The 27,884-nt window shown below is 42.7% G+C and overlaps 1 protein-coding gene across 2 annotated transcripts in view; it reads left to right on the top strand.

Annotated features, from left to right (window-relative positions):
* The window catches only part of Rai14 (retinoic acid induced 14), a 137,292-nt gene that overhangs the window by 106,724 nt on the left and 2,684 nt on the right, over positions 1-27,884 (top strand). Inside the window, exons 5-16 of one of the 2 annotated variants that reach the window (XM_051150957.1) lie at positions 5,713-5,777; positions 9,225-9,282; positions 10,061-10,131; positions 11,961-12,067; positions 12,806-12,984; positions 13,256-13,284; positions 14,385-14,471; positions 15,850-15,936; positions 20,072-20,126; positions 22,248-22,366; positions 23,872-25,401; positions 27,044-27,193. In XM_051150957.1, coding sequence (XP_051006914.1) covers positions 5,713-5,777; positions 9,225-9,282; positions 10,061-10,131; positions 11,961-12,067; positions 12,806-12,984; positions 13,256-13,284; positions 14,385-14,471; positions 15,850-15,936; positions 20,072-20,126; positions 22,248-22,366; positions 23,872-25,401; positions 27,044-27,193 — 2,537 coding nt within the window. The remainder of the gene's footprint in view (positions 1-5,712; positions 5,778-9,224; positions 9,283-10,060; positions 10,132-11,960; positions 12,068-12,805; positions 12,985-13,255; positions 13,285-14,384; positions 14,472-15,849; positions 15,937-20,071; positions 20,127-22,247; positions 22,367-23,871; positions 25,402-27,043; positions 27,194-27,884) is intronic. The other variant, XM_051150956.1, reaches the window with a different exon arrangement.

The raw sequence follows: 27,884 nt of genomic DNA, 5'->3' as shown, positions 1-27,884 counted from the left end.
TGGACTTGCTTTGTAGACCAGGCTGGCCTCGAACTCACAGAGATCCTCCTGCCTCTGCCTCCCAAGTGCTGGCATTAAAGGCGTGTGCCACCACACCCAATGGTCAAGTTGTAATTTTTATTTTATTTCATTTTTACTTTTTAAACTATTGAGGCCACATGTTGGTGGTGCATGCCTTTAATCCCAGCACTCTGGAGACAGAGGCAGGCAGATCTTTGTGAGTTCAAGGCCATCCTGATATAGAGAGCGAGTTCCAGGACAGCCAAAGCCATACAAAGAAACTCTGTCTCAGAAAAACAAAATAAACAAAACAATTGAATAGACAGTCTTTAGTCTCTAGAGGCAAATGGTTTTTTATATCTCTCTTTTAAGTTATCCTTCCATATGAAATGCCTGGAATTCTGGGAATTTTTATGGATGCCCCACAGTTAATCTTACAAGAACGGGTCAGCATCTGGCTGCATACTTTGGATAGCAGGCTGAGTGAAATGGTCAGCGTGGCATCTCAGCGGTGCCTGGAGATGTTCCTCCTTGTATGAAATCACGTAAAGCTCTTTGTATTTGGCTACTGTTCTAGAATGACTCAGGGGACTTCAGTCAGCTCTTTTTATTCTCATTTACTCAGCAGGCTGTTGAAAGGTTTCGCCTCTTAAAGACAAAAAAACTAACGACATGATAAAACAAAAAAGTTTGAGTCTGGTGTGGTGGCTTTTATCATGCAAATTCTAGACACTGCGTGTACTTAGTTGAAATACAAAGATTTTTGCACGAGGCAGAAGGGGAGACTAAAGGATGATTTGTGTGTCTTTTCACCCTTACAACCCTAACCTTTCTCTAAGCACTTGGTGCGGGTTTTTTCCTAGTGAAACTTCTTTAGTTGCAAAGGATGTTTAGATGAGGGAGAACCAAGAGACCATAACAGGCAGGGAGTCCCTGGTGAGGTGACACCTGGGAAATTGCTAGGCTCCTTGCTAGGTTTTTGTTTATTTGCTTCCTTTTATTTTTACATTTCTGGGTGGCGTCCCATTCTATTAGACATCCTAATCCCACTCAAAGTCGACACTTTATGAAAATGGAAAAGATAACGCTGGGCAGGGTGTATTGATGCATGTTCTTAATCCCAGCATTGGGGAGGCAGAGGCAGGCACGTCTCTGTGAGTTCAAGGCCAGCCTGGTCTACAGAGTGAGTCCCCGGACAGCCAGAGTTGGGATTCAAAGCATGCCTCTGACGTATCTGATCAGATGAATTTTATCTTTTTTTCATCCTCTTCCTCTCTTTTTCCTGAGACCAGGGTGGGGAGGAGTAGGAGATAATATTCACTGAGTCATACATCTTAGAGGGTGATTCATCCAAATAGCTGCATATCATAATCAATAAATGTAGTTCATGTTATAACTTTGGGTAAAGAAAAAAATTAAAGTATGATTTATGCTGTTTGACTTGCTACTAATGCATGGATGTGGGATGAGAGGAGGTCATGAGGCAAGGATCAGCATACCTGGCTGTGAAAGGACTCCAGATGGTGACCTCAGGAATGGCCTTGGATTCAATACTGTGCTTTAGAGGTAGAGGCGAAAGGGCAGTGCCATAGGTCTAGCCTTAGAGCACTTGCTGTCCAGTCTGCCTCCTGTCTGGGAGTGTAGCAAGGTGACTAGGGCTGTGCTTTAATGGTAAGAATTCATGTAAAGAGGATTGCTTTTTTAAAAATGTCATTTACGTATGTGTACAATTGCAGATAACTAAATAAGTGGTTTTACTGTAGAACTATAGTCTGCATCTTAAAGCTGACCTTTAAGGGAATATTTTTGAGGCATCTCTAGTTGTCTTTTTTCTTGATTATTTGCGTACGTCTTCCCAGATGTTGAAAAATGGCACAGGCTTGTAAGCAGACTCCCCAGCGCTCTGCTAGTCAGTTCTTTCCTGTTTTCTCTTGAAATCTTGTTACTAAGAAGTGGTCATGTTGCTAGGTCAGAGGAAGATGCTTAGAGTCACGTTCAATATAGGACCATTTAGTGAACGGTCATCTGGGGCTCTTGGTTTATAAATAGCAGCAGTCATTTCATTTGTGGGCAAAGATCTGCCAGAGTGAGCAACATGAGTTATGGTTGCCCTGCTATTTGTCTGTAGGGAAGCTGCACCCTGACAGCCCAGACATATCCATAGCTCTCTGGGAACCAGGAATGTGCATCTTCTCCTTCCAGTGGGCTTCCATCATAAATAATGCATTCTGTCCGGGAGAGTTTGTATTTGGAGAGAGAAATGTGTTTTAATGCTGGCAGTGAGAGGCATCTTGCCTCACTATGGTAGTGTCCGGGAATGATTTGTGAATAGGATTTGTGACCAAGTGAAAAGTACTCTTAAACTGCTGTTAGGGTGCGTATCACAGGGGAATAGATGAATTCTTGCTTCTCTAGGCTTCAAGCACTCACTTCTAGGTAGGACCAGGGCACTGGAAATGAAGCGAAGGCCTGTTACTTAGTTATAATATGTTGTTTCAATATTCCTACCACATTGTCTTTGGACAACTATGCCTTTGTCAAATGAATGGTGTTTGTGGGGAATTAGCTTTTTTCCCAGAATAGTCGACAGTTAATGCATTGCGTGCACAGTCTAAACAGTCCCCAGTTTACAATCAGGAAATGTTCCAGAAGTTCATTTGCAAGGCATTTGTTTAAAATTTAAAATGCAGTTGTCCTTAGAAGCAGTGCTATAACTGATGTTATAGCTAAACCACCGAAGCCCAGTAAATGCAGGGCACAGTGACACCCACACGCGGGGGCGCCCTTTAGTTCTGAAAAAGAGGGGACATCTGGACCTGAAACAAAAGAGGACAAAGAAATTGTTATTTTCCCACTTTCAAGAGTCTCTTTTCCCTCATCTCTTCTTAACCTTCCTCACCTTTTAAAGAGAGGGTTAAGAAGGGTTTTCTGCCTCAATATCCTACCCCAACTAAACAAATGCTTTTAATATCCCAGGGTATCTTTTACAAAATAGAAGAGATCTGTTCTTTGAGAATATGGATTTTTTTTTTTAATGTGGCTCCCATGACCTCCTGACCCTCCAATCTCTGGGGTGTTTATTTTATTTTATTTTATTTTATTTTATTTTATTTTATTTTATTTTATTTTATTTTATTTTATGTATATGAATGCTCTGTCTTTATGTACACCTGCATGCCAGAAGAGAGCATCAGATCCCAGTACAAATGGTTAGGAGCTACCACGTCATTGCTGGGAATTGAACTCAGGACCCTGGAAGAGCAGCCAGTGCTCTTAACTGCTGGGCCATCTCTCCAGCCCTTTGAGGTGTTTGTCTAGTAAGTTCTAGTCAGTGTTGAGTTAAGACAAATCATAAAGAAATATGTTATTTTGGAACTGGGCCATCATAGAAAATAAATTGTTCCTCTAAACTCATAAGTCTCAACTCTAGGCTCTTTTATGCCCTTAGGGCACATTGTGTAATGTCCTCTTGATGAGTTGGATTGTCACAGCCAGGCTTCTCGAGGGCAGAGGCCAGGGAGGTGGATTAGCAGATTAACAGTAAAGGGAATGAGCAAGCATCTACAGCGATTATCAGCACAAAACACCAAGTGTTGAGGTTGAAGCTGTGTTTGAAGCAAGCCCCCAAATAGAGGTCGCTTATGAGTGTTACCCTGGGGATGTGTTAATCAGACAAAGACAAGATCTAAGGCTTTCTTAGGTGTATTGAGTTAGCCACCAGTTGTGGTCAGCCAGTCATTACCTAGCGTGCCCGTTCATCCAAAATGACTGGAATACATTGAGAACGAACTCAGCACCAGCAGTGCAGTAGGAGTGAGACAGAACAATAGGGGCAGGGGACCAGTTAACCAACAGGTAGGTAGGGGGGTGTATATGCATGTGTCACGCACTCATGTGTGTGTGTGTGTGTGTTTGTGTGTGTGCGTGCGCACACGTGGGAAATATATGTCAGTTTCTAGAGCTGAGAATGGAGTAATACTGCAAGATTTGAAGTATTGTGAAGAGTAAAGAAATAAAACAGAAAAACCAATGTAAAAGGATTTAAGGAGGAAATGGAATTTGTAATGGCTGGGGCAGAGCCTCAAACTGTATAGCCAAGGATGACCTTGAACGATCTGGGTGCCACTGTTACCACAGGGCATCACTGTGCCACATTTGTGTCATGCTGGGTATTGAACCTGTGGCATCATGCATGCTTGGTCAAGCACTCCAATGTACAAAGACCTCATTTAGAAGGCAGCCTTCATGTTGCATCTGGAGGTGAGAGAGCAAACTGTGTGGCTGTCCTAGGAGAAGAAAATCCAGGTTAAGCACACAGTAGCTGCAGAGGCCCTGGTGTGGAGGTTCGTTTGGCACTGGCTGGGCAGTTGAGTAGCACCCTGGGGTTTCCTGAAGTTACCTGACTGATGGCACACCACCGGTGCCCCGTACTGCAGTCCTGAGGTGGACCTAAGAAATGCTCCTTTCGCACGTACAGAGCAAGAATTTGTAAAATCTGTCCCTTCAGAGCTGAGTCCACTGTAAGGAGAAGGAAATGGTGGGTCAAAGACAGCATGCAAGTGTCTAGGTTTCTGGAATGTTGTCTCCCGGCTTGTGGGCTGTCTTTTCTGGGTTTCTAGGCCTGAGGTATTCTAGTCTGACATGACTGTTGTGGACACGGGGCATTCTGCAGTGCTGTGAGGCTGGCTGCTACCACAGTCCCGGCCAGAGTTGAATGGAACCTGCAGGGAACAGTGGTCAGAGCCTCTGAATGTTATCTGTGGGCGGGATGCTCCGTGGTCACACTAAGGAATGTGTGACCTTAATCTCTAGGGGAACAGTCCCTTCTTTGTTAAAGAAGAGCTTATTCCTCGTCGCTGTCTCTGGCATAGCAGTTAGAAACTGTGTAGGAAGTGCACGCTATTCAGAAAGTTTGTGTCCAGCTTCATGTTTGTCCCTGTGCTTTGCTCTAACAATTTCAGCTGTTCGTGTTTTAAATTAAGGTCTTTTTGATCTGCTTTAAATTATACATGGCAACAAAAGCTCGAGGAAGAGAACTCACTGGCTGCTGGTGGGAGTGTATGCTAGTACAGCTACTATGGAAATCAGTGTGGAGATTTGCAAACAGGAACAGAACTCCAGTATCTCCTGCCGTACCGCCCCTGGGCATATATACCCAAAGGACTTACCACAGAGACACTGGCACATCCCGGCTCACAGCTTCTCTAATCACAATGGCAGGGAAACCAAATCAGCCTAAATGCTCACCAACAGAGAATGGCTAATGAACCTGTACTGCATACACACAATAGAATTTTACCCATCTGTAAAGAAATGTACTATGAAGTTTGCAGAAAATATTGTATTGCGGTAACCCAGGCTCAAAAAGGCAAACACCACATCTTCGCTCATGTGCGGATTCTAGCTTGTAAGGGTTATCTTGAGAGTGAGTATAGGTCATGAAACGAGAGAGGACCTTGAGAAAGGGGAGGAGAAGCAGCTTTAAGGAATGGTGTTGGAAGGATGCTAAAACACACGACATGAAAGTAAAAGGGGGAATACTTAGGGGGAGAATGAGAGGCAGGGAGCAGGTACACATAAAAATGCTATAAGGAAACCAGTTAAAGGAAACTAAAAGGTGTATGTGTGTGTGTGTGTGTGTCTGTCTGTCTGTCTGTCTGTCCCTCTGTGTCTGGGCCACTTTCTCCAATATCTGCCTTTTTATCCCATTAGGTCACAGTGCTTTACATATCGCAGCCAAGAACGGCCACCCAGAGTACATCAAGAAGCTCCTTCAGGTAAGCAGGCAACTGGAGGTTACACATGTACCACTTTATTATTTATATTTATTCATTTCAATTTAAAGGTAATCTTATCTGTGAAAGGAGAAATACCTCCTCTCGGCACAGACCCTGTTAATACTATCCTACAGCCCGTTTGGAAAGGACAGCCAATAACAAGTTTGTTTCCATGGCAACTCTACTAGAAGAGAAGTGGATCCTCACCAAAATCTTGAGTTGTCTTCCTGGACTCGGCCTTCTGACCCCCTTATTCAATTCCTCTTTTCTGAAAGTCTGCTTTTCCTGAAACATTTTCCAAGCTGCGGTAAACCCCTGGCACACTGGCTCTGCCCTAGCCTGGTGTTCTCTCTCCAAATTGCTCACGGGGTGCAGCCCTTCCGGGTAAACAGTTTCAACCATTATGTCTCCCTACATAACTTGATGAGCTTTCACTTAGTTCTTGGTTCTTGTTTATGTGCGTGCTTTTAGTCTTATTTGTAATTCTTGGACAGCTCCCTGGTTTGCTGACTTTGCCAGTGAGTTCATAATGATCCCCTAAGGTGATGACCTCTGTAAATTTGTAAAGATGCATATTTCATGAACCAGCAACCCCCCCCCCTTCAATATCAGCCCTACAATAACGTCCAGATGTTGCCAGCCAAAATGCAAGCTGGCTATTTTCAGGAACAGAGTGGAACAATAAAATCAGTGTTTGGAGTACTGTCTGTCCTATCAAGCCATCATCCTGGTCTCCGCAAGCACTCTTTGAGACCCAGCATCTTGCTTTCATTTGTCTTTGAAATTCTAAGGCAAAACCATGGTCATGTTCGTCATCTTGCTCCACTGGTCACACAGCTCCTTGTCTTGCCTTGCGCGATGCCTGCTGCTGCCCAATCCAGGAATGTTTAACCATACATAGCAGGTCTTGGAAGCAAAAATCCAGGAAAAAAAAATAGATGGGTGTTTGTGATGTTGACTTAGGAGAGTTGCTTTTGACCAGTTACCATGGAGATTTTCTTATTCACCTTCGCCATGAAAGGGTCCTCTGGATGGGGGCGGGGGGGATGACCATCTTGCCCAGAGTGGCCTGTGTCTCTTCCTCACTTGTAAAAATATGTTTTAAATTCCCATTCTGCCCCAGCCTGCGCATCTGGCTCCGATTTTAAGGAAGATTTAACCTGACAAGCTTGAAGCCTTTGTGGGCTAGGACCAGATATCCTAGCCTCTAACGTAATTCTATATCTGGTTATGCAAATGCCTTGGTTTTTCTCTGAAACCTTTGAAGCATTTAAACAGTTCCTTGTGCTGTTCTAAAATTAGGCCAAAGCCCTGGTACATAGTAACTTGATCTCCACTCTTCTTACCACAGCGGAGGAAGCGTTTTCACTTAAGGTACCCTGTTCTACCTCCCCTGCCTTGCACTCCATCGGAACTTTGTTCTTTCTAGAAGACTGTTAGGAATTCGGCCTTCCATGGCCTCCTGCTGGGTGTGTATTGGGTCCAAGACCTCTCTGACCAGTTGTTCACCTCTTTGTAAGTCAGGCTGTGTACACATGAGACCCTTTTGTCCCCTGCTCTCCTCATCTCACACCTCCTGTATTTAGCGTTCTCTCTGAGTCCTGTGCCCTGTGCATTGGTCTCTCTAAGCCCTGTCTGTTTGCCGGAGACATTTCTGCTCTCCCGCTGTTACCACTTTCAACTTATAGGGAGTTAACACAAATAGAACTTGGTGGAGTCTTGCGAATTCAAATGGACTGTCTTCCTTCCCCATGTGAGCTCTCCTGCCCTCCCTCATATCAAGTGCTTCCAGGTTACTGTGCATGGTGCTAAGTGCTAAGTCTCTACCAGCAAGCAGGGTCGTGGTTGTCTTGGCAAGGTTACAGTCTACTTAATAAGGAAAGGAATACATGTCACAGACTGCAGAGCCCTAAGAAGGAAGGTGATGCTTTGTAGGTGAGCAGTGGTACAGAGGGGTGATTTTAAGCTGAGATGTCTAATAACCAAAGCACCATCGGAAGACCTTCCAAACAGAACAGCAAGTCATGGGCATAGGTAGGCAAGGTTCTTCTACTGGTCAGAGTGGGAAGAAAACCAGTGACTGAGTCAGGGCCAAAGACTGCGGCATAAAATGCACAGCCGTTGCATGTCCTGATGGACAAGCTAAGTAATCCTAGGTTCACTGTGAAACTGCGAAGGGCAGAGTGACATATACTGTCTTATAAGAGAATTCTTTTATGTAGAGAAGTGGTTAAGGGGCTCAAAACAAATGGGGAGAGTTATGCGAGGCCAGGCTATGCTCATGTGAGAAGATGCTTCATGGGGCTAGGATGAAGGTAATGAGAAAGAGAAGAGGGTATCTGTCATACATGATTTGGAGAAAGGATCCACAGGATGTAGTAGGTGAGATACCGGAGGAGGGGGAGGAGGAGAAAAAAATAAAAACTAGTTTGGTTTCTATCTCCTTGGGTAGATTGACAATGGTGGCTGGTATTCACAGAGACAGTAAAAAGTCAGGGGGGGAACAGGCTAGGGATGGAGGGGTGAAAAACTTGCCTTTCGGGTGCTTAGGAGATGTCAAGCAAGTGCGTTGGGTTCTCAAGCCTGGGCACTCACAGGTGACACTTGTACATGAATAAGAAAAGTCCCGCCTCCAGCAGGATCAGATCCACTGCCATAATTTGAGCAGTTTATTAGCCTCTTTGGACCTCGGCTTCCACTGAAGATGGCTGCAGGAATATTCTCTGACTTGGATTGTTAGCCAGATCCTAACTCCCAATACTGACATAATACTCACCGCTGCTAGGGTCTACATCTGGGAGTCGCTAACATCTGGATATGAGTGTAAATAAGATTACCAAGAAGAGGGCTTCAGGTGGGGGGGGCAGGGGGAGTGATGACAAATGGGAGGTTACTTTGTTAGAGGAGGAGGGCTGGCGATTGCGGGGGTTGGGGGGGGAGGAAGAGGGGGGTCTAGAGAAGAGGACAGGCTGCTGCTGAGAGAGCGGTTAGGGGGCAAATGTGCGGAAACTAAAGGACCACTGGTGACCTTGGCTTGGGCTGATGCCTGACCTAAGTGGGCTCAGGAGTAAATAGGAGATGAGGAAGCAGATGGGGTGGGCAACTTGGACAAAACTGGTTTCAGCAAGGGGGACAGAGAATGAGAGAAGAGACGGGAAAAATACAGGACCCACCGGGGAGATCTTAGAGCATGGGTGTTAACCGGTGGGTTTGGAGAGGTGATATAAGAGAAGAGTGAATAACCGGAGCAGCAAAGGGGTGACCATATGTAGCTGGTGCCATGGTTATTTGGACGTGTATCTTCTTCCTCACAAAGGGAGCTCAGAACGTGGAACGGATGCATGTGCGTGCCCGTCTGAAAAAGTGATGTTTGGAGGAGAAGGGTGGACTCAGTGGCATTTGTGCAGCTACTTTAAGATACTTTTTTTTTTTTTTTTTGTCTCACAGTGCAAAAGCCCAGCTGAAAGTCTTGACAACTCGGGGAAGACAGCTTTACATTACGCAGGTACTACGTTCATTCTCTTATTTGTCCTTTTCCACTGGAAGAAGCTGTCCAGTTGTCACTTGCTGTGCTCTTCCCGGGGTTGCTCTCTGTAGTTCCCTGACGCTCCCATTTTACTCAGTTTGTAAGTCACACACAGACTTAAGGAGTGCACCTACAATTAGTTTCCTGCTGTGCAACCAGTTACCATGGTTAATATATTCAAGACAGGCTAAGAGTACAGCTCAGCAATGAAAGGCGTCCTTACACGTGCCGGGCTTCGGCTTTAAGCTCCAATACCAAACACACGTGCATATGTATGTATATATATATGCATATAGATTTTTAAACCAACTTAAATTTTCTTCTTAGGGAGTAATAAGCACTTGTGGGTTTTGGGGACTGGAAGATGCTGGGGTTTGTTTTGTTTTGCTATTGGGGATCATGGTTGAACGTTGATTGTATTTGTAAGTCTTTGGCTTTACTGTCTGTCACAGCTTCAAGTGACAGACATTGATATTGAAGTCCCCGGAGTGAATAAATATATACTTAATTTTATTTCTAGTTGTAGAAAAGCCAAGTCCTGTGGTAAGCCAAATCAAATGCTTGCTACAGATAACTGGGAGTCCATGGCTGTAGCTTTGGCAAATGCTGAAATGAAGCAACGTTTTTGAACACCTGTTACAGCACAGCCTTTCCAGCACCTTTTCTCTTCAGTGCTGTCTGCCTGATGGGCAGAAAGTGAGCTCTCCCTGGTCGTCTGGGTTGTTTGTGACTGACTGTGGTGTTTTTCCTTCCTCAGCGGCACAGGGATACCTTCAGGCCGTGCAGGTCCTCTGTGAGCACAAGAGCCCCGTAAACCTTAAAGACTTGGTGTGTACAGGTGGACACTAAGGGAAATGGGTTTGTGGGTTTCTACCAAGACTTTACATACCTTAGTATTTGGCAAAATTCTACCAATTTTCAACCAGAATTTTTTTTTCCTGCAAAATAGCTTATGTGTTAATCCTTATGAATCTCTAAACCATAATATGTTGCAGGGTATGCTTCTTAAGTGCATGCATTTTATAAGTATATATCTGTGTTCTACCATTAGCCCAAATATGAATAAGACTTTGTTTCTTGACTTATAAAAATAGAATTGTGTGTGTGTGTGTTGTTGCTGTGACAGAGTGCCCAACAACAGCAACTTAGGAAAGGAGGGCTTCCTTTAGCCTCACACTTTGAAGATCAGGCCAGCCTGGAAGGAAGGTCACAGCTGTGAGGACCTGAGGGAGCTAGTTACGCTGCAGCCGTAGTCGGGAATAAAAGTGAGGATAACACTATTCCCCAACTTGCTTCCTTTTTTTCCGTTCTAATTTAGAAAGCCCCTCACACAAATGCCCATACATTTGTCCCCACAGTCACTCTAGATCTTCTCCAGCTGATGATCAGGGTAAAGCATCAGAGATTTCTAATTAGAGATCCTTTTGTTTTCTTTTGGTTTGTGGTGTCATCTTGGATGAGTCATAGAACTTTCCCAACTCTGAAGGGAGCTTTTAGTCTGTTTAAACCTCACTGGCCTATTGTGAGAATGAATTTACGTGCCTATGGTGTGTGGTTCAGTGTTTAATGGCATACTGTAGCATGAGAATTGACATGCAAACACTTTCCCCTGATCAAGCAAATACATTTACTCTTTCTGAGCCTCGGGGCAGGTTAAACAACTCTATTCCAAAAGTCCCCGATTCCTGTGTACTCCACAGCCTGAAACTTGTTAAGCCATGGTATGATGTCACACGTGGCTGAAATATACACATTACAAAGTCTCTCATATGAAAAAAAAATATGCACAAATGAACTTCATATGTAGCCCTGAGCCCTAGTCCCAAAGTACCTATATTTATAGTCCCAAATACCTATATTCTAAAATCTGGAATACTTCTACCATTGATTTTAGGTTTTGTTTGGTTGGTTGCTTGCTTGGTTGGTTGGTTTTAGATTTACTATATATATAAGTGTTTCATCTGCATGTATATATGTACACCACCACGTGTGTGCCTGGTCCCTGCAGAGGTCAGAGGGCATCAGATCCCAGGAACTGGAATTATAGATGGTTGGGTGTGAGCTGCTACAGTTGTATCCGGGTACTCGGGAGAAGCATTAAAGAACCATCTCTCCAGCCCCAATAATTTTATTTTTTAAAGTTTACATTTAAAAGGTTGCATGGCTTATCGATTAGGGGAGTGCAGCACTCTTGAGGTTAGGTGACATAATGAGCAAGTCGGTTCTCTGTCCTACATGTGGGTACAGGGGATGGAACACAGGTCTTTGGCAAGAGCAGCATGTGCTCTTAACTGCTGAGCCATTTCTCCACCCCTACTCACTTTCATCTCAACACACTTAGTGTGCATACTCCTCTCTTACATTTCCAGGCAGAGCCAGTGATAGCTAATAGAGCAGGCAACCAAAACAGCAGGGACTTCCAGAGAAAAGACAGCTAAAGTCGGGGACACTGCATAAAGTTCTGCTTGGTGCGATGGTGTATGACATTATGTATTTCACTTACGCTTAGTGTGATGGCGGCCCTAATGGGGCTTAGAGTATCGCGGGGGGTGACAGAGGAAACAGCAGAACAAGTCAGGAGAGAGATGTGGAAAGGACGAGGGTTTTGCAGTTCTGGTCTGAGGGACTGGAGTCACCATCTGGAGTTTCTCTCCTAGGATGGGAACATACCCCTGCTCGTCGCAGTACAAAGTGGCCACAGCGAGGTCTGTCACTTTCTCCTGGATCATGGAGCAGATGTCAACTCCAGGGACAAAAATGGAAGGTACTACTACAAGTCTAGGCAGAAATCATAACTTCGGTGATACACATTTTTAAAAAATGTTATAAAGTGGTTTCCTTTTTAGCTTTCTACTTTGCTGACCACTAAGAATCTGTTATGACTTTTTAAAAAAATTCCCCAGACCTTCATGAGGAGAATTTCTGACATAATCTACACAAAACTAATTAAATATTGAATCAAATAAGCTATTTCCTATGATTTTGCATCTTAAACAAAATAAATATATTGGATGCATTTAAAAATCATTTTAAAGCCAGGCGTGGGCAGAAGGCAGAGGCAGGTGAATCTCTGAGTTCAAGGCCAGCTTGGTCTACAAAGCAAACTTCAGGACAACCCGGGCTACACAGAGAAACCCTGTCTTGAAACAACAGTAAAATAATAATAATAATTTTAATAGTGTAAGTTATTTAAAGTACTAGGGGGTGAAAGAATCCAGCCTGTAAAATAAGCGTGGTATTTGTACCAGTCACAGGGTTTATCTCATTGTACAGCAAGTATGAACGGGCTGTGCCAGATACGGCTTCATGCTTTGATTTAGTCTAAAGTTTTAAAAATGCCACTTTATTTCATCTTGACAGTATCCCACTTAGTTCTCAGAGGACTGGAAGTTTAATTTCATTAAATCCTCCTTTCCTTGTTTTTAAGACAGATGAGTCCCAGGAAAGTGTTTTTACTTGGTTATTACTAAACTTATGTCACTTTTTTTTTTTTAATCTCTAGAACTGCTCTCATGCTGGCTTGTGAAACTGGCAGCTCTAACATTGTGGAAGCCTTAATTAAAAAGGGTGCAGACCTGAACCTTGTAGATTCTCTTGGACACAATGCCTTATATTATTCCAAACTCTCAGAAAATGCAGGAATTCAAAGCCTTCTGTTATCCAAAATCTCTCAGGATGCTGGTATGTGAAAGAAAATAGCCAATGTTGTTTTAAATTTATCCACTCATTCCCCTGAAAGGATAAAAGAATTTGTACAGTATGATAAGTTTTATTATTCTTCTAAACATATGCTTGAAAAAAATGAAGTGTTAAATGTTGTGTATGGTGTGTGTGTGTGTGTGTGTGTGTGTGTGTGTGTGTGTGTGTGTGTCTCCATCCACCCAACATTTGTAAAAGATATGAGTCATTATGGTTCTTATAGTCTTTTTTTTCTTTCACTTTTTCTCTTTAGATTTAAAGACCCAAACAAAACCAAAGCAGGTATTTATCCTGGGGGCAAGGGTCTTTTCTAAAAGTAATATTTGCTTGTGACAATATAAAGATGTTAAAAATAAACATGATGGTGCATTAAGACAGCAATTAAAAACTGGTTGAAAATTCTTAAGGCTTGGCATAATCTTGAGTAAATGATTCATTGTTACATGGTGGCAAATATTTAACAATTTTATTATGTTGTTTCAAAAGTCTGTACTTCATACTTACTGCCATTTATTTGTTAATTTAATAAAGTACATTGTTATAGACCGATGTGAAAATATTCAACGTGGTTTAATCTTTAAATTAATGAAAATATTGTAAATATATCCTATGGGTAATTATATATATGTGTGTGTGTGTGTGTGTGTGTGTGTGTGTGTGTGTACATATACATACATATACACACACACACACATATATATAGCCATGAAATTGTTAAGGTATTTGTGAAAATAAGAGATCTAGCCTTTTAATTTTAATTGCAGTTTTTAAAACTGTCATTGTTGTTACACAAAATAGCGATGGAGACATTTGCCTATTGGAGTTTTTCCTAAAAGCATGCTGGCTCTCTGTGTATGTCTGGCTCTTTTGTATATTTATACACCAAGGTTTTTAAGACATAGAAAGTGGACACTTAATACTGAATTTATTATGTGCTAACTGTTACTTATCAGGAACCTTTGCATATAAGGCTCTCCTTTCCCCCTCATTTTTTTAAAAAGTGGTGGGGGTGCAGCGGGGTGGTGAATGGAAGCCACACAGAAGTGCATAGCACTCTGCGTTAAGAGAGAAAGCTGGCTCTGAATGCATTCTGGGTTCTAAATTACGATAGGCATGCCTTCCTCCTTTCCAGTTCTGCATACCACCTTAATCCAGTTGTCTTTTTTTTTTTTTTAATCTTCTTGCCATGAAAGCATGGGTTGCTGGAAAGAAATGTAGCACATGCATGTTCCTTGTGTTCTGTGGGCAGTGTGTTTCAGGACTTGATGAAGTTAGGAATGCGTAACGACCAGGTTGTTCTCGTGTGTTTGCTGCAGCTCCTTGCTCAGACTTTACTAACATAACTAACCCACCTCCATTCTTTGGACTGTGATAACTTTCAGCATGATCAAGTCTCTAAAATAAGCTCAGAAAGAAGTGGAACTCCAAAAAAACGCAAAGCTCCACCACCTCCTATCAGTCCTACCCAGGTAAAAGCAAAAGCAGATGAACTGTAAATAAAACCAGAAGCCGTTGTTCTGTGTCTAGGTTCAAGGGGATGATGTTGTAATACTGACCCCTCAGCGCACGTTCTAAATCTTTGTTAGTAGTTTTTATATTTCAAACCGTGGGGCTGGGTATGTAGCGTAATAATAGAGCACCTGCCAAGCGGATGAGTCCCTGGGTTGGATCGTTGGATCTCCAGAAGAATACATCATGCACGCACAGGCGCGCACACACATACACACACACTCAGAGAGAGAGACAGAAGAGACAGAGAGAGAGAAGAGAGAGAGACAGAGACAGGAGAGAGAGAGCAGAGGGAGAGAGAGGGAGAGACAGAGAGGAGAGAGAGAAAATGACAGGGTCAGTTATTAAGCTTGAATGTTGTGGGTTTTATCATCTCCTAATTATAATTTCACAGTGTACTTTTTTGAAGCCTCAAGGAAATTCCTGTAAATCTTATGACCAAGCTCCTTCCCCAAGATAATCTCAGATAGGTTAGTTCCTCTTATTAACAGCTCTAGCAGAGTGCAGAGGGCATGACTAGCTAGTGAAGACATAGATGATAATGCATTTTAGTTCTTCAAATGTTGATAGAATATATTTGCCTTTCTTATTACATTTATGGTTGGCCAATATTAACAGTGCTTTGTTTCTGAGTTCATAGTAACAACTTCAGGGGAGCAAGAACAAAAAAAAAAAAAAAAAAAAAAAAAGAAAAGAAAAGAAAAAAGAAAGAAAGAAGAAATGTCAAGTAAAAGCAGGATAGGTTTTATAGAAAAGCATCGGTTATCAAGAAGCTAGTCCATGGGCTGGAGAGATGGCTCAGAGGTTAAGAGCACTGGCCTTTCTTCCAGAGGTGCTGAGTTCAATTCCCAGCAACCACATGGTGCCTCACAAGCATCTATAATAAGATCTGATGCCCTCTTCTGGTGTGCAGTTGTACATGCAGATGCAACATTGTATACATAATAAATAAATAAATAAATAAATAAATATTTTTTTAAAAAGAAGATAATCCATATTTAAAAGTGGAGAGGACTGTTAAATCTGGTAAGTACTTGTAAATTTGCTGGCATATTCAGTAGTAGTGTTCTCAACCCACAATAGAACTTTATAGTACTTTATAACTATATAGAACTTTATAACTAGCTGGTGCTAGTTAGTAAAGCGGCGTTACTTAGTTACACTCTCACAGCCTTCAGAAACACTTGAAGTGGCTGAAATGCCTTGAGGATTTTACCCTGAATTAAATGAAACAACACATACCTATGGTTAGATTTAACCCTAGGGATTGTTCAGCACTGAAGAAGACAAGAGTTGGAAGGCCCATCCTTTATTAGTGGATTTCTTTTTCCTTTTCAGTTGAGTGATGTGTCTTCCCCACGATCAATAACTTCTACGCCACTTTCGGGAAAGGAAGCAGTATTTTTTGCTGAAGCACCTTTTAAGGTATCCCCTATCTGTGTTCAAGTTTCTTAATGTATTTATGATACCTGACGGTCTTGCTTTAATTTATACAATGCTGTCAAAGCCAGCTTACACTTTTGAATCACTGTTTCATGACATTTCACAATGAAGAGCCCGTTGATTATTTTTCCCAGCATGGAAATAAGAGATAAATATCATTTGTGTAAAATCTTGAGCTCATAGAAGCAGAGGGTAAAATGGTGGATCTTGGGCTTGAAAAGACTGAGAACTTGGGAAGACGCGTTGAAGGGGAAGGGATTTCAACACTCCATTAGATAGTTCGGTCATGAGCATTCACAGTGTGTTTAAAGTCTTTAAACCCGTGGAGGCCTAGGGAGATGACCCAGTGGATAAAATACTTGCCCAACGAAGAGCTGAGGCTACAGCTTCAGAATTCATGTAAATGGGGGTGCAGTAACATGGGTCAATTGTCCTATCATTCTTAGGGTGACATGGGAGGTGAAGACAGGGGAATCCCCCAAAACAGAGGAAAAATGGCAAGAGACCCTGATGCAAACAGAGAGGGAGGCAAGCTGAACACTCAGGTTTGTCCTCTGTCCCCCGTACTCGCCCATAGCACACATGTATCCACATTCACACGCAGTGTATTCACACAGACATGTAGACACAAAAGTGATAATTATTGAAAGGAGGTTTTTGGAATTTTTAACCACAAGAAAATTAATACTTGAATCAATGTTAGATGGCACAATTTAGCCATTCCTCATTGCAAAAATCAAGACATCACTATGTATACAATAAATATATACAATGCTTATGAATTAAGCTTTAAATTTTTCTATTTATTCCTTTATGTGGTGGGTGTTTTGTCTACATGACTGACTGCACCATGTGCATGCAGTGTGCCCTCAGAGGCCTGAAGAGGGCATTGGATCCCCTGGGACTGGAGTTACAGACAATTGTGATACAGCATATGGCGCTAGGAATTGAACCCAAGTCCTCTGGTAGATCAGCCACTGTTCTTTACCCCTGAGTCATCACTCCAGCCAAAATTAAAACCCTTAAAAACTGAAAGTGGTACAAATTACCTACTTCTGGTTGGTAGCACTCAATTTATTACAGAGTATAGATTGTTTATAACATGGCAGTAATATCCCTTTCAATTGTCTACATAAAATATAGTATACTATATTGGATGTTAGGATAGAAAAAAATTACATTATTAATAGAGGCAGATGTGGTGGTACACACACCTGAAGTGTCAAGCTAAGGAGGCAGAGGCACAAAGATCAAAAGTCTAATGCTAACTCAGTATGTATAGCAAGTGTTCTGTTTCCAACAAACAAACAAACAAACAAAGCGAACCTAGGGATTTAGCTCAGTGCTAGAGTGTTTGCCTAACACGCAGAAGACCTAGAATATGCCCCTGGTGTAATTATAAAAAGACTGCCAGTGGGAAGAGTGCTGTAAACTATATACTGTTGTCATTTAGTTAACAGATAAGATCTCCATTTTGGCAAGCATGCTAGAACACAAAGGTTATCAATACTATCAGAAACTGGGTGGCATCTTATTCTGTAACTGTTCCTAAATTTAAACATTTCCTGGTATCAAGTATATTTCAAAAAAGCAAAAGAGCCTAGTGTGGTGCACACACCTTTAATCGCAGTGCTTGGGAAGGCAGGGGCAGGTGGATCTCTGTGAGTTCAAGGCCCGCCTGGTCTACAGAGCAAGTCCAGGACAGCCAGGGCTACACAGAGAAACCCTGTCTCAAAAAAACAAAAACAAACAAACAACCCCCCTCCTCCCCCCAAAAAAAGGAGAAGAAAGGAAAAATGAAGGGTCTGGAGAGACGGCTTCATAGTTAATGCAGCTCTTGCAGGGGACCTGAGTTCTGTTCCCAGCACCCACACCAAGCCTCTCACGGCTGCCTCCAAGTCCAGCTCCAGAGGGTGACACCCACTGCTGGACTCTGCAGGCACCTGTGCCCACGTGCACGTGATCCCACCCACACATATATAATTAAAAATAGTGCAATTATTACAAAATGGTGCAGAGAGAAGAACGTACCAAGAACTAATCCTCCTACCAAGTTGAGTTGACATAATGTAACCAAAACAATACGAAACTGTTTGCTCATAGCTTTACATTAGTATGAAATTATTTTAGAAATCTTAGATGGTGTACCAGGCCTTATTTCACACATTCTGTAAATACTTATTTGGAAAGAATTTTAAGGAGAAGGGGTATATCTCCTTAATACTTGCTTACCAGTAGAAAGCTGTGCTTTGGATGAAGTAAAATTTATAATGGTTAAAATGAATCCCACCTGCGTGGTTGATTAAAAATTTACATCCTCTGACTTAGACTTACTAAAGACAAATTCTGAAACCCATTCCCACACTCTGTCATTTGCTTCACTAGGCTGTATTAACAGCTCTGAACACTTAGACAGGGCAGCATGAGGGCGTCATGGCTCTGTCATTAGTGTCATGGTGTCTTCTAATGTCTGTGGCTCAAGAGAAAACATGCATTCCAGCCAGTGGTACCATGAATTGTAACTTTCCAGAGTAAGACAGACTCTAATTCCTAACCAATGAAACACTAAACAAGACTTCTTCTTCTCTCTTTTTTTTTTTTTTTTTTTTTTTAATGACAATTATTAAGCCACACATGGTGGCTCACACCTTTAATCACAGCACTTAAGAGGCGGAGGCAGGCAGATCTCTGTGAGCTCAAGATCAGCCTAATCCAGGACAGCCAGGACTATACACAGACAAACCCTGTCTCCAAAAAAAAAAACAAAAAAAAACCAAAAACAACAACAACAACAAAAGACAAGTATTTAGAATGGCTGAAAAATGTTTTAAAAAGACAAACATTGTTGATGATGTACTACAGTAGAATTAGACCTGTCATATTCTGCAGATGGGGTTGTAAAGTGTTAGATATTTTGTATGTTTGACAATTTCTTTACAAGTTAAATATGTGATTACTGTATGGTCTAGTCCTATCTGTTTACCCAACAAAAGGGAAAAAAAAGTCTATGCAAAGTTGGGTACTTAAATGTCACTGCTTTATTCACATGGCTCGTATGCTGAAAACTGTGTAAATGTATCCGAAATTGAGTGGATACAGGTAATAAGACATGTCTATGTGAGAGAAAATCATTCAACGAAAAGAAGAAATGAGCTGTGTGCCGTGAAAACAGCACCAGAAATAGAAAGCCATGGTTATGAACAGGAAAGGCTAGACACGGAGATGCCCTTGCTGTACTACATTCCATCACAGCCACTTTGGAGAACGACAAAGGGCAGTCCCGGCTGCCTGGGAGCAGAGCAGGCTATGATGGGCTGTGATGGGGATGACTAGTAGAAACCTGTGATTGTCATAGTGTCTCAGTCTGTATGCATCTGTCACAATGTCAAGAACCTGTCAGCTGTCCTTGGAAGCAGTTTACAGTGTGAGCCGTATAAAGCCGAAGAAAGAAGGGCAGGCCAGCCCTATCTCTCAGAAAGATAAGCACTTGTCAAAAGTAAGCCACTCTTAACACAGACCAGCTTCATGTGTTCCTATCACTGTAGCTTATCTAGATAAAACATGGTGATTTCTCACGGGTTGTATGTTTGAAACGAGACTTTCTCTAAAGCTCTAAGGAGCATTGCCATATATTAACCAATTTTCAGGGACAAACAATCTTAAGAGAATCAACTATCAGGCCAAGACTATGGAGATTTGTAGTCCCTTACAAAAATGTTTTCCTCCTTGATATCTTTTTTAAAAAATTAACAGCAGAAAATTGTAAATGTAAAAAAGGGCATTCTGTTTAATTTGTTTTAGTCGGCGTATGGTGCAGATAAACACCGTTTTTATCTAACATCATTATGAAAGGAACCTTTGCTGTCTCAGGTTTTATAAAGTATAGTTTAAACTATAACTAAATTGTTTCTGAAGAGTATCTGAGAGTATATCCTCTGCAGTTTCCGATGTTTTCAAAATGCTACTTTTCTGTTAGATTTTCCACCATTTTACTAGAGGACTAGCACCAACTCTTCTTTCATCGGCTCAAGGAGGGAAGTCAGTTTGATTCCTTAGTGTAATGAGCACTGTGTTTAGGAGGCTTTTTTAGAAGCCATTTTTGTGCTTCTACACACAGGCTGAGATCAGCTCTATACAAGAAAACAAGGACAGACTGAGCGACAGCACTACAGGTAAGAATGAAAAGGCCGGTTTCCTTCCTCACACTACATTTCACTTGTAACCTGTTTACACAGAAAGCAGAGGCCAGGCAGGCAAGTGTTCTGTGTAAGCTCATGAGAACCAGCCATGCCCATCACAGGACTATGAGCAATGCATAGGCTGTGCTTCCTATACTGCAAGGGGCCTTAGTTTCCATGTTAAAGAATTAAGCTTGAGTATTAAAAAAATGAATCTGTTTTCATTTGTCACTCACAGTATCTTCTCCAGTTATGAATGCAGGCAGTAAATAGCATTAGTAGAGTAGTGGCAATGCCAAGAGGGCTCATAACTTCCTGTCACCTCACTGTTGTAGACATGTTCAAATGCCATTTGTTGTACCTCCCATCAAAAGTACGGCCATTATTGGAGCTGCTTTCAGTCTTAATAGTGTGTTACAAATAAGCTTTCAGATTGCTATAGCCTATGTATTTACCATATGCAATTACAGTTTGGGGATGCAGTCCATATGTTTTACAACCCAAGCTCTCAGCTTGCAGCATCACACGCTTACTGCATCCAAGCAGCAAGTTATGTCACCAAGATAGACGGGATCATGCACCTGCGCTGCTACCACAAGCTACCCACAATGCCATGGGCTCTGAGTATGCTCAGATAAAGAGAGTGTCAGAAAATCAAATGCAGTTACAATGGCTTCACCAAGCCAGAGCTTAATAAATGGAGTCTTTGAAAAGTCTCTCCTGGGATCACAACTCTGAGACTAGCCTGTGCTATGTGGTAAAAACCCTCTCTCAAAAAGGAAAAAAAAGTCCCTTTTAATGGAGATGCAACTATCTAGACTCACTGTATCTCAAAGGATATGCTTAAATGATTCTATGTAATTTCAAAGGTCCCCTTTCTCCAACATTTAGTTTCTTAGAGTTATTGTACATTTCATATGCATGTGGATTTGTGGACATTAGAAATTAAAATTTCCAATTCCTGGTAGAGTTCAATTAATGTTGCTGAATAAATGTTACATTGGATACTTTAGAAGAATCCATTATATCCATTAAATTTCAGTTGCCTAGAACTGTTCCTATGTTCTCAATCTGTTAATTCATCTCCCAAGAAAATGACCACCCACTGAGCTTCATGTTAAGGAGACTCAGAAACTGCCGTGTAGTCATCAAACAGGATGGCGCCTTAGTGTCAGACACAAGGTTTTCTCTGAAGGAAACCATCACAGAAAGTTTTGCATCCATCCAAACAAAGATTTCCATCTCTGCATTAAATGGCTGTGGGAAAACGTTTTGAGGCACTTAAGAGTCTTCCTGTGTCAGCGAGCACTCGGGAGTTTTCCTTGGCTTAGCACTCTGCTCAGTATTCCTTTAATGTTGTTTTGGTATGAAAAATAGTACATTTAAAACATGTGATTTATCAACAATGGTCAACTTAGGACTAGAAGAGATCACTTCATGCTAGGTAAGTCAGTGAACGCTTTTTAGGACTGTTTGAACGTGTCCTGAAGGGTCCGTGCATGGACTTCTGTAGATGAGCAGTCAAGTGTGTGGGGGAGTGTCTACAGAACACAGCAAAAGCCATAAGCATGAGGAAAAGGGGAATCTAGGAGTTTGTAAGTCATGAATCTCAAAAATCAGATGAAACACTTGCACTAAAAGAAATAAGCCCCCACCCCCACCCCCTCACCCCCACCCCCAGTCCGCATTAGGAAGGCTGTTCTGGTGGTCCTGTGCAGGCGACATTTTACTGGGAAGAACAGAGAGTTGGGGCACTATGACTTGCCTGCAGAGTGCCCAGGCAAGGTGTTAAAGCCTGAATAACCAGGGTACGAAATAAACCAGATAAAGAGAGACCTCTAAAAGACTCACAGCCGGGACATAGGCACAGAGAAAAGGGGGAAAGACTCGGGCTATGGGAATTGAAGTTAATGGAAACTGCAACAAAGCGGTGAACTTTCACAGTCTTCCGTACAGCTCCGTCTGGGACACATTGGGCTTGCAGTTCCACAGATGAAAACACGGCCGTGGAAAGCTGCTGGTGCCCCACCTGGCAGGGTAGGGGTTAGAGGAATGACACTTGAATTTTGTATTGAATTCTTCAATAGGTTCACATTCTCTTTCTCTTTTCCCAAGGTGCTGACAGCTTATTGGATATAAGTTCTGAAGCTGACCAACAAGAGCTTCTTGTCCTATTGCAAGCAAAAGTTGCTTCCCTCACGTTGCACAACAAGGAATTACAAGATAAATTGCAGGTTAGTAAATAATGGCATGACACTACTCTAGAGGGTTAAAATATTGGTTTGTTCAAGAGTAGTCAGTTCAAGCCACACAATTTCCTTCTTTTTAAATCTAGTCAGCTTTAAAACTCTTAATGCTTTCAGATTATTTGTTCGTTAGTCCTATTTTTGAAAATTGCTAAATTATGTATAATTATATATAGTTTGATAAGTATAGCAACAAATAAAAATCTTAAATATAGAATATAGATAAAATTCATTTATATAGGGCTGGCGAGATGGCTCAGCGGTTAAGGGCACTTGCTGCTCTTCCAGAGGACCCAGATTCAGTTCCCAGCACCTACAGGGCAGGTCACAGCTCCAGTTCCAGCTATGGATTTCTCTATTAACTGTCACATACCTATAATTAGAAGTATCTCTGATCAAGACTAGGCAGAGCACTAATCTGCGACCCTTTGGTAAAACAAACAATAATAGTAGGTTCCCTCCATCTCTGGGGTCTGTGACCTCCTCAGTCATGGGCTCTTGGCATGTTTTTTACAGACCAAGTATACATTCCCTACTGTAGAGGGGCCTCAGACCCAATTAGAAACAGCATACCACTGTTGCATCAGGCAGCACATCTTGCCTGGCAGGTCACTGTGGCAGGTCACAGAGTTCACTGATGGGGTAAGATTGTTGATGACTTTTCTTTCCCATCAGCTTACATAGCACCTTCTGGCTGTGAGAGGTAGCCAGTAGAGAAGACATTTACGGCTCAGCTACAACTGGTTTCTCCTTATCTTGTAACCAAAGTAAATCTGGCAACTGAGTCTTACCGTTAAGTTCCTGTGGGCAACCAAGAGCGCTGTCAATCACATGTGTTGTTATAGGGGCCTTAGGGTGTCTATAAGGAACACCTCATAGGGAGGTATCCCATACACTTAGCTCTGGGACTTTCATCTAATAACTCATGGCTTCTGGCAGGAGCATTGTCCATTGATGGCGAGTACCTCTACTCAAACTCACATTTTTTAGATTATAACTTAATATCCTTATAAGATAAATAGTAAGTTTCCATATGGCTGTTCCATGCACCTTAGTTTGGGTTACCCTTCATCCCTCCTCCCGCCTCCTTGTCCCTATCCTCCCACCCACCTCCTTGCTTAGATACCAGCCATTGATTTAGTAAAACTGGTCTCTAATCATCTTAAGGACCTGATAGAAAATAACTATGCCGTGCTTTGGCCAATTGAAATGAGATAAGAAACAAAGGAGAAAAAGGAATCAGAGGTTTTACAGATGAAACAAATTCTAATGTTTTAAAAATACAGAAATGGCCTGTGCAAATAGAACCCTGAGTGAGCTTACACTGTGAGTCTGGCTCTCATGCCAAAGACTATGTGTTCTCATGATCTAGGAGTGCACGTGCAAAATTATAACCCTGCCCTTCCACACCTAAACTTAAGCTTGTCTCTTGCATTCTGGTTGTCTGCACACCTAGCCACTCCTCGGTGTTACATTTCTGGTTTCTTTCCCAGGCCAAATCGCCCAAGGAGGCTGAAGCTGACCTAAGCTTCGACTCTTTCCATTCCACCCAGACTGACCTGACCTCATCCCAGGGCAAATCTATTGAAGCCCCTTCCTCAGATGCCAAATCATCTCCGTCTGCTGAGGACCCAGTGGGGAAGTCCACTGTTGACAGCAGTGTCAGGATTCAGCAGCTACAAGATACCTTGCACGATTTGCAGAAGCGATTGGAGAGCTCAGAAGCAGAGAAGCAACAGCTCCAGGCTGAACTCCAGTCGCAAAGGACAGACCTGTTGTGCTTGAACAACACAGAGATTTCGGAGAATGGCTCTGACCTCAGTCAGAAACTCAAAGAAACTCAGAGCAAGTATGAGGAGGCCATGAAGGAAGTCCTCAGTGTGCAGAAGCAGATGAAACTGGGTCTCCTCTCCCATGAGAGTGCAGATGGCTATTCCCATCCCCGAGAGGCGAGGGTCACTGATGAGGAAATTGATGCCCTAAAACAAGACCTGCAGAATGCACTGGAGGAGAGTGAAAGGAATAAAGAGAGGGTGAGAGAGTTAGAAGCAAGGCTTGCAGAGAAGGAAAAGGCTGGGGCGACCAAGCCACCTACAGAAGAATGTGAGGAGAGGAAAAGCTCCCACTGCTCCATTATTGAGAATATGAATAAGGAGAAAGCATTGTTGTTTGAGAAATACCAGCAGGCCCAAGAAGAAATCATGAAACTGAAGGATACACTAAAAAGTCAGACGCCACCGGAAGCCCCTGACGACGCTGGGGACATGAAAGAGGCCATGAACAGGATGATAGACGAACTCAACAAACAGGTGAATGAGCTGTCACAGCTGTACAAAGAAGCCCAGGCGGAGCTGGAGGATTACAGGAAGAGGAAATCTCTAGAAGATGCAACCGAATACATTCATAAAGCTGAACACGAGAGGCTGATGCATGTGACAAACCTGTCCAGGGCCAAGGCAGAAGAAGCTCTGTCGGAGATGAAGTCTCAGTATTCCAAAGTGTTGAACGAGTTGACTCAGCTCAAACAGCTGGTGGACGCTCACAAAGAGAACTCTGTGTCCATCACAGAACATTTACAAGTGATAACGACGCTGCGCACAACGGCCAAAGAGATGGAAGAAAAAATAAGCAGCCTCAAAGAGCGCCTTGCAAGCAAGGAGGCGGAAGTCGCAAGGCTGGAAAAAAAATTCCTGGAGGAGAAAGCGGCCATGACCGATGCAATGGTCCCCAAGTCTGCCTATGAAAAGCTCCAGGCATCCTTAGAGAGTGAAGTGAACGTGTTAGCAACAAAATTAAAGGATTCAGTAAAAGAGAAAGAGAAAGCCCATTCGGAGGTTGCCCAGGTTCGAAGTGAGGTCTCACAGGTGAAAAGGGAAAAGGAAAGCATCCAGATGCTCTTGAAATCCAAAGAGCAGGAAATATCTGAACTTCTGCAGAAATGCCAGCAAGCCCAGGAAGAACTTGCCGGGATGAAAAGATATTCCGCGACCACCTCGAAACTGGAAGAGGATAAAGACGAAAAGGTTGGAGAACATTCCTTGCTATTGGGTTTCTAGCACTAAGTCTTAATAAGGCCCTTCAGATTTTGCTGTAACTAAACATTTACAGAATATGTTGGTAGCAACCTTTGTGATACTCAGAGGCTCTGTGCATGTCTGTTCCTGTCACCAAAACCACTTTCATAGCCTGAACCACTTTCATAGCCTGAAGAGCCAAGTGCACTTGTAATACTAGCACTTGAAGGGACAAGGCAGGGTTTGCAAGTTGAAAGCTACCCCAGGTTACATAGAACTCTGTCTTTTAAATACTTCAAAAATGTATCTAGGATATTTTTAAAGATCCAGAAAGCCAAGGGTACATAAGCACTCAGACACACAAATTAGAAACAGTACTAATTGACACAAGCTTTGCTAGTGTCTTAGTTTGTTGTTGCTGTACTAAAACACCATGACCAAACCCACTTGGGGAGGGAAGGGTTTATTTGCCCCTATATATCCACATCATGGTCGGCATTGAAGGAAGTCAGGTCAGGAACTCAAGCAGGGCTGGGACTGGGGCTGAGGGCAGGAGCTGATGCAGAGGCCACAGAGGGGTGCTGCTTACTGGCTTGTTCCCCATGGCTTGCCTAGCCTGCTTGTATATAAATCCCAGGATTTCCAGTCCAGAGATGGCACCACCCAAAATGGGCTGAGCCCTCCCCCATCAAACACTAAGCAAATTTCTGGCTCCCCACACTTTTCACTCTGTGAACATGGGGATCAGAAAAAAGTATTTGTAGTGACTCAGGTGGTGAGGAGAAGGTCACACTTTCTGTACTCTGGACCCCTAATACTAGCTGTGTTGGCTAGTTTTATGTCAACTTGACAGAGCTCGAGTCATCAGAGAGGAAGGAGCCTCTCCGTCTGTAAGACCGGGCTGTAGGGCATTTCAAGGTGATTCTGGATCTGGTACAAAGGAGAGAAGGAAGCAAAAAGAAGGGCATTCAGGATGATTCTGTGCTTGAATTTTCTGTGTGTTCTCACTTCCTTATACTCTCAATGGCATTAGAACCCTATTCGTCTTAACTAGGGACTGGTGGGGTGACATGAGATGTTGTTTTCACTTTAAGGCAAGATGTCCAGAGGTGTTGGGGCTCCTCAGACTTACTGATTGTCCACCTCACTAAGTAGCAATGCCCATATTGACAGGGCATGAGGGACACTTAGAGCTTTAATATGCTTTCTAGGAGTTAAGTCTAGGAGTTAAGGCTATAAGTACTTGACTTTGTAGATGATTACTTCTGGATTCAAAGAGAGATGAAGTTCTCTGTGTCACAGGACAGATGTCTCCAAATAATGTATTTGAGCCTTGTTCCTGTTCAGATTTTTATTGCACCACTTAATTTTAAAGAGAGGAACATTGGCTTTGTAGCCTTTCTTACCCGCATACACTTAAAACACAATAGGCTTTATCTGAATGGCTCAGGTGCCAAGGTCCTTACTGATTGTGCGAATTTGTTATGCTTTAGTTTATGGACTTCCTTTAAAAGATAGAAAAGGAATTGGACCAGAGACGGAAAGAAATGACTGATGTCGGAGGCATAGAAATATCCAGAATAGTGCTTCTGCAGACACATTGCAGGCACATTACTCGCCTACTAATTGAATTCTTCCCCTCCAACCCCAGATAAATGAGATGTCGAAGGAAGTCCTGAAACTGAAGGAGGCCCTGAACAGCCTCTCGCAGCTCTCCTACTCCACAAGTTCATCCAAGAGGCAGACCCAGCAGCTGGAAGTACTGCAGCAGCAGGTCAAACAGCTGCAGAACCAGCTGGCTGTGAGTAGACTTCTGTTCTCAGCCTGAGGTTGGTCGGGTGGAGGCTGAGCAAGTTTCGTACCAACTTAGCTGGCTGCGGTGAAAGCAGTCCAGTGAGTCGAGGAGTCAGAGTTTGTTGATGAGAACAAGTGAGGGGAACAGTAGATATATCTATGGCTGGGAAGGGGAAATCGGGTAGCGAGAGGCTCTTGGTATTCCCTCATCCACTCCTTTGTCACTGTCTTTCTGTGATAGTCACTCCTCAGCTCTGGCAGTGATGAAAGCATCTTGTTAGAGGGTAATGCTTGTTGTATATATAATATTCAAAGATGCTTGTTGGTTTTCCTGCTTATTTTACTACCCCCAGGAAGGCATATTCTCTCATATTTTTGTTCTCTACGGCTATTCCAAAAAACTACAAACTTGTTTTTAGACACAATCATTCTAGAGACTAGAACTCTGAAAATCAGATTTACTAGACTACCATCAAAGGGCCATTCCTTCTTGAGGCTGAAGGGGAGCATCCTTCCATTCAGGCTGCCAGTATGTAGATGCCTTCCTCCTCCTGCCTTCTAGGGCTCCTAATACCTTGCCTGCCTTCAGAGCACATCACTTCATCTTCTGCTTTCACGCTCTTCCTTTCTCTCCGTGCCTGTGACTTTCTTCCACTCTCTTAGGACACTGGCAATGACATCTGAAGTCTACTGGGATT

This window comes from Acomys russatus, chromosome 9, assembly GCF_903995435.1.
Source record: "Acomys russatus chromosome 9, mAcoRus1.1, whole genome shotgun sequence".
Taxonomy (NCBI): domain Eukaryota; kingdom Metazoa; phylum Chordata; class Mammalia; order Rodentia; family Muridae; genus Acomys; species Acomys russatus.
Note: the sequence above shows the minus strand (reverse complement) of the source record. Positions and strands in the feature narration are given on the sequence as shown.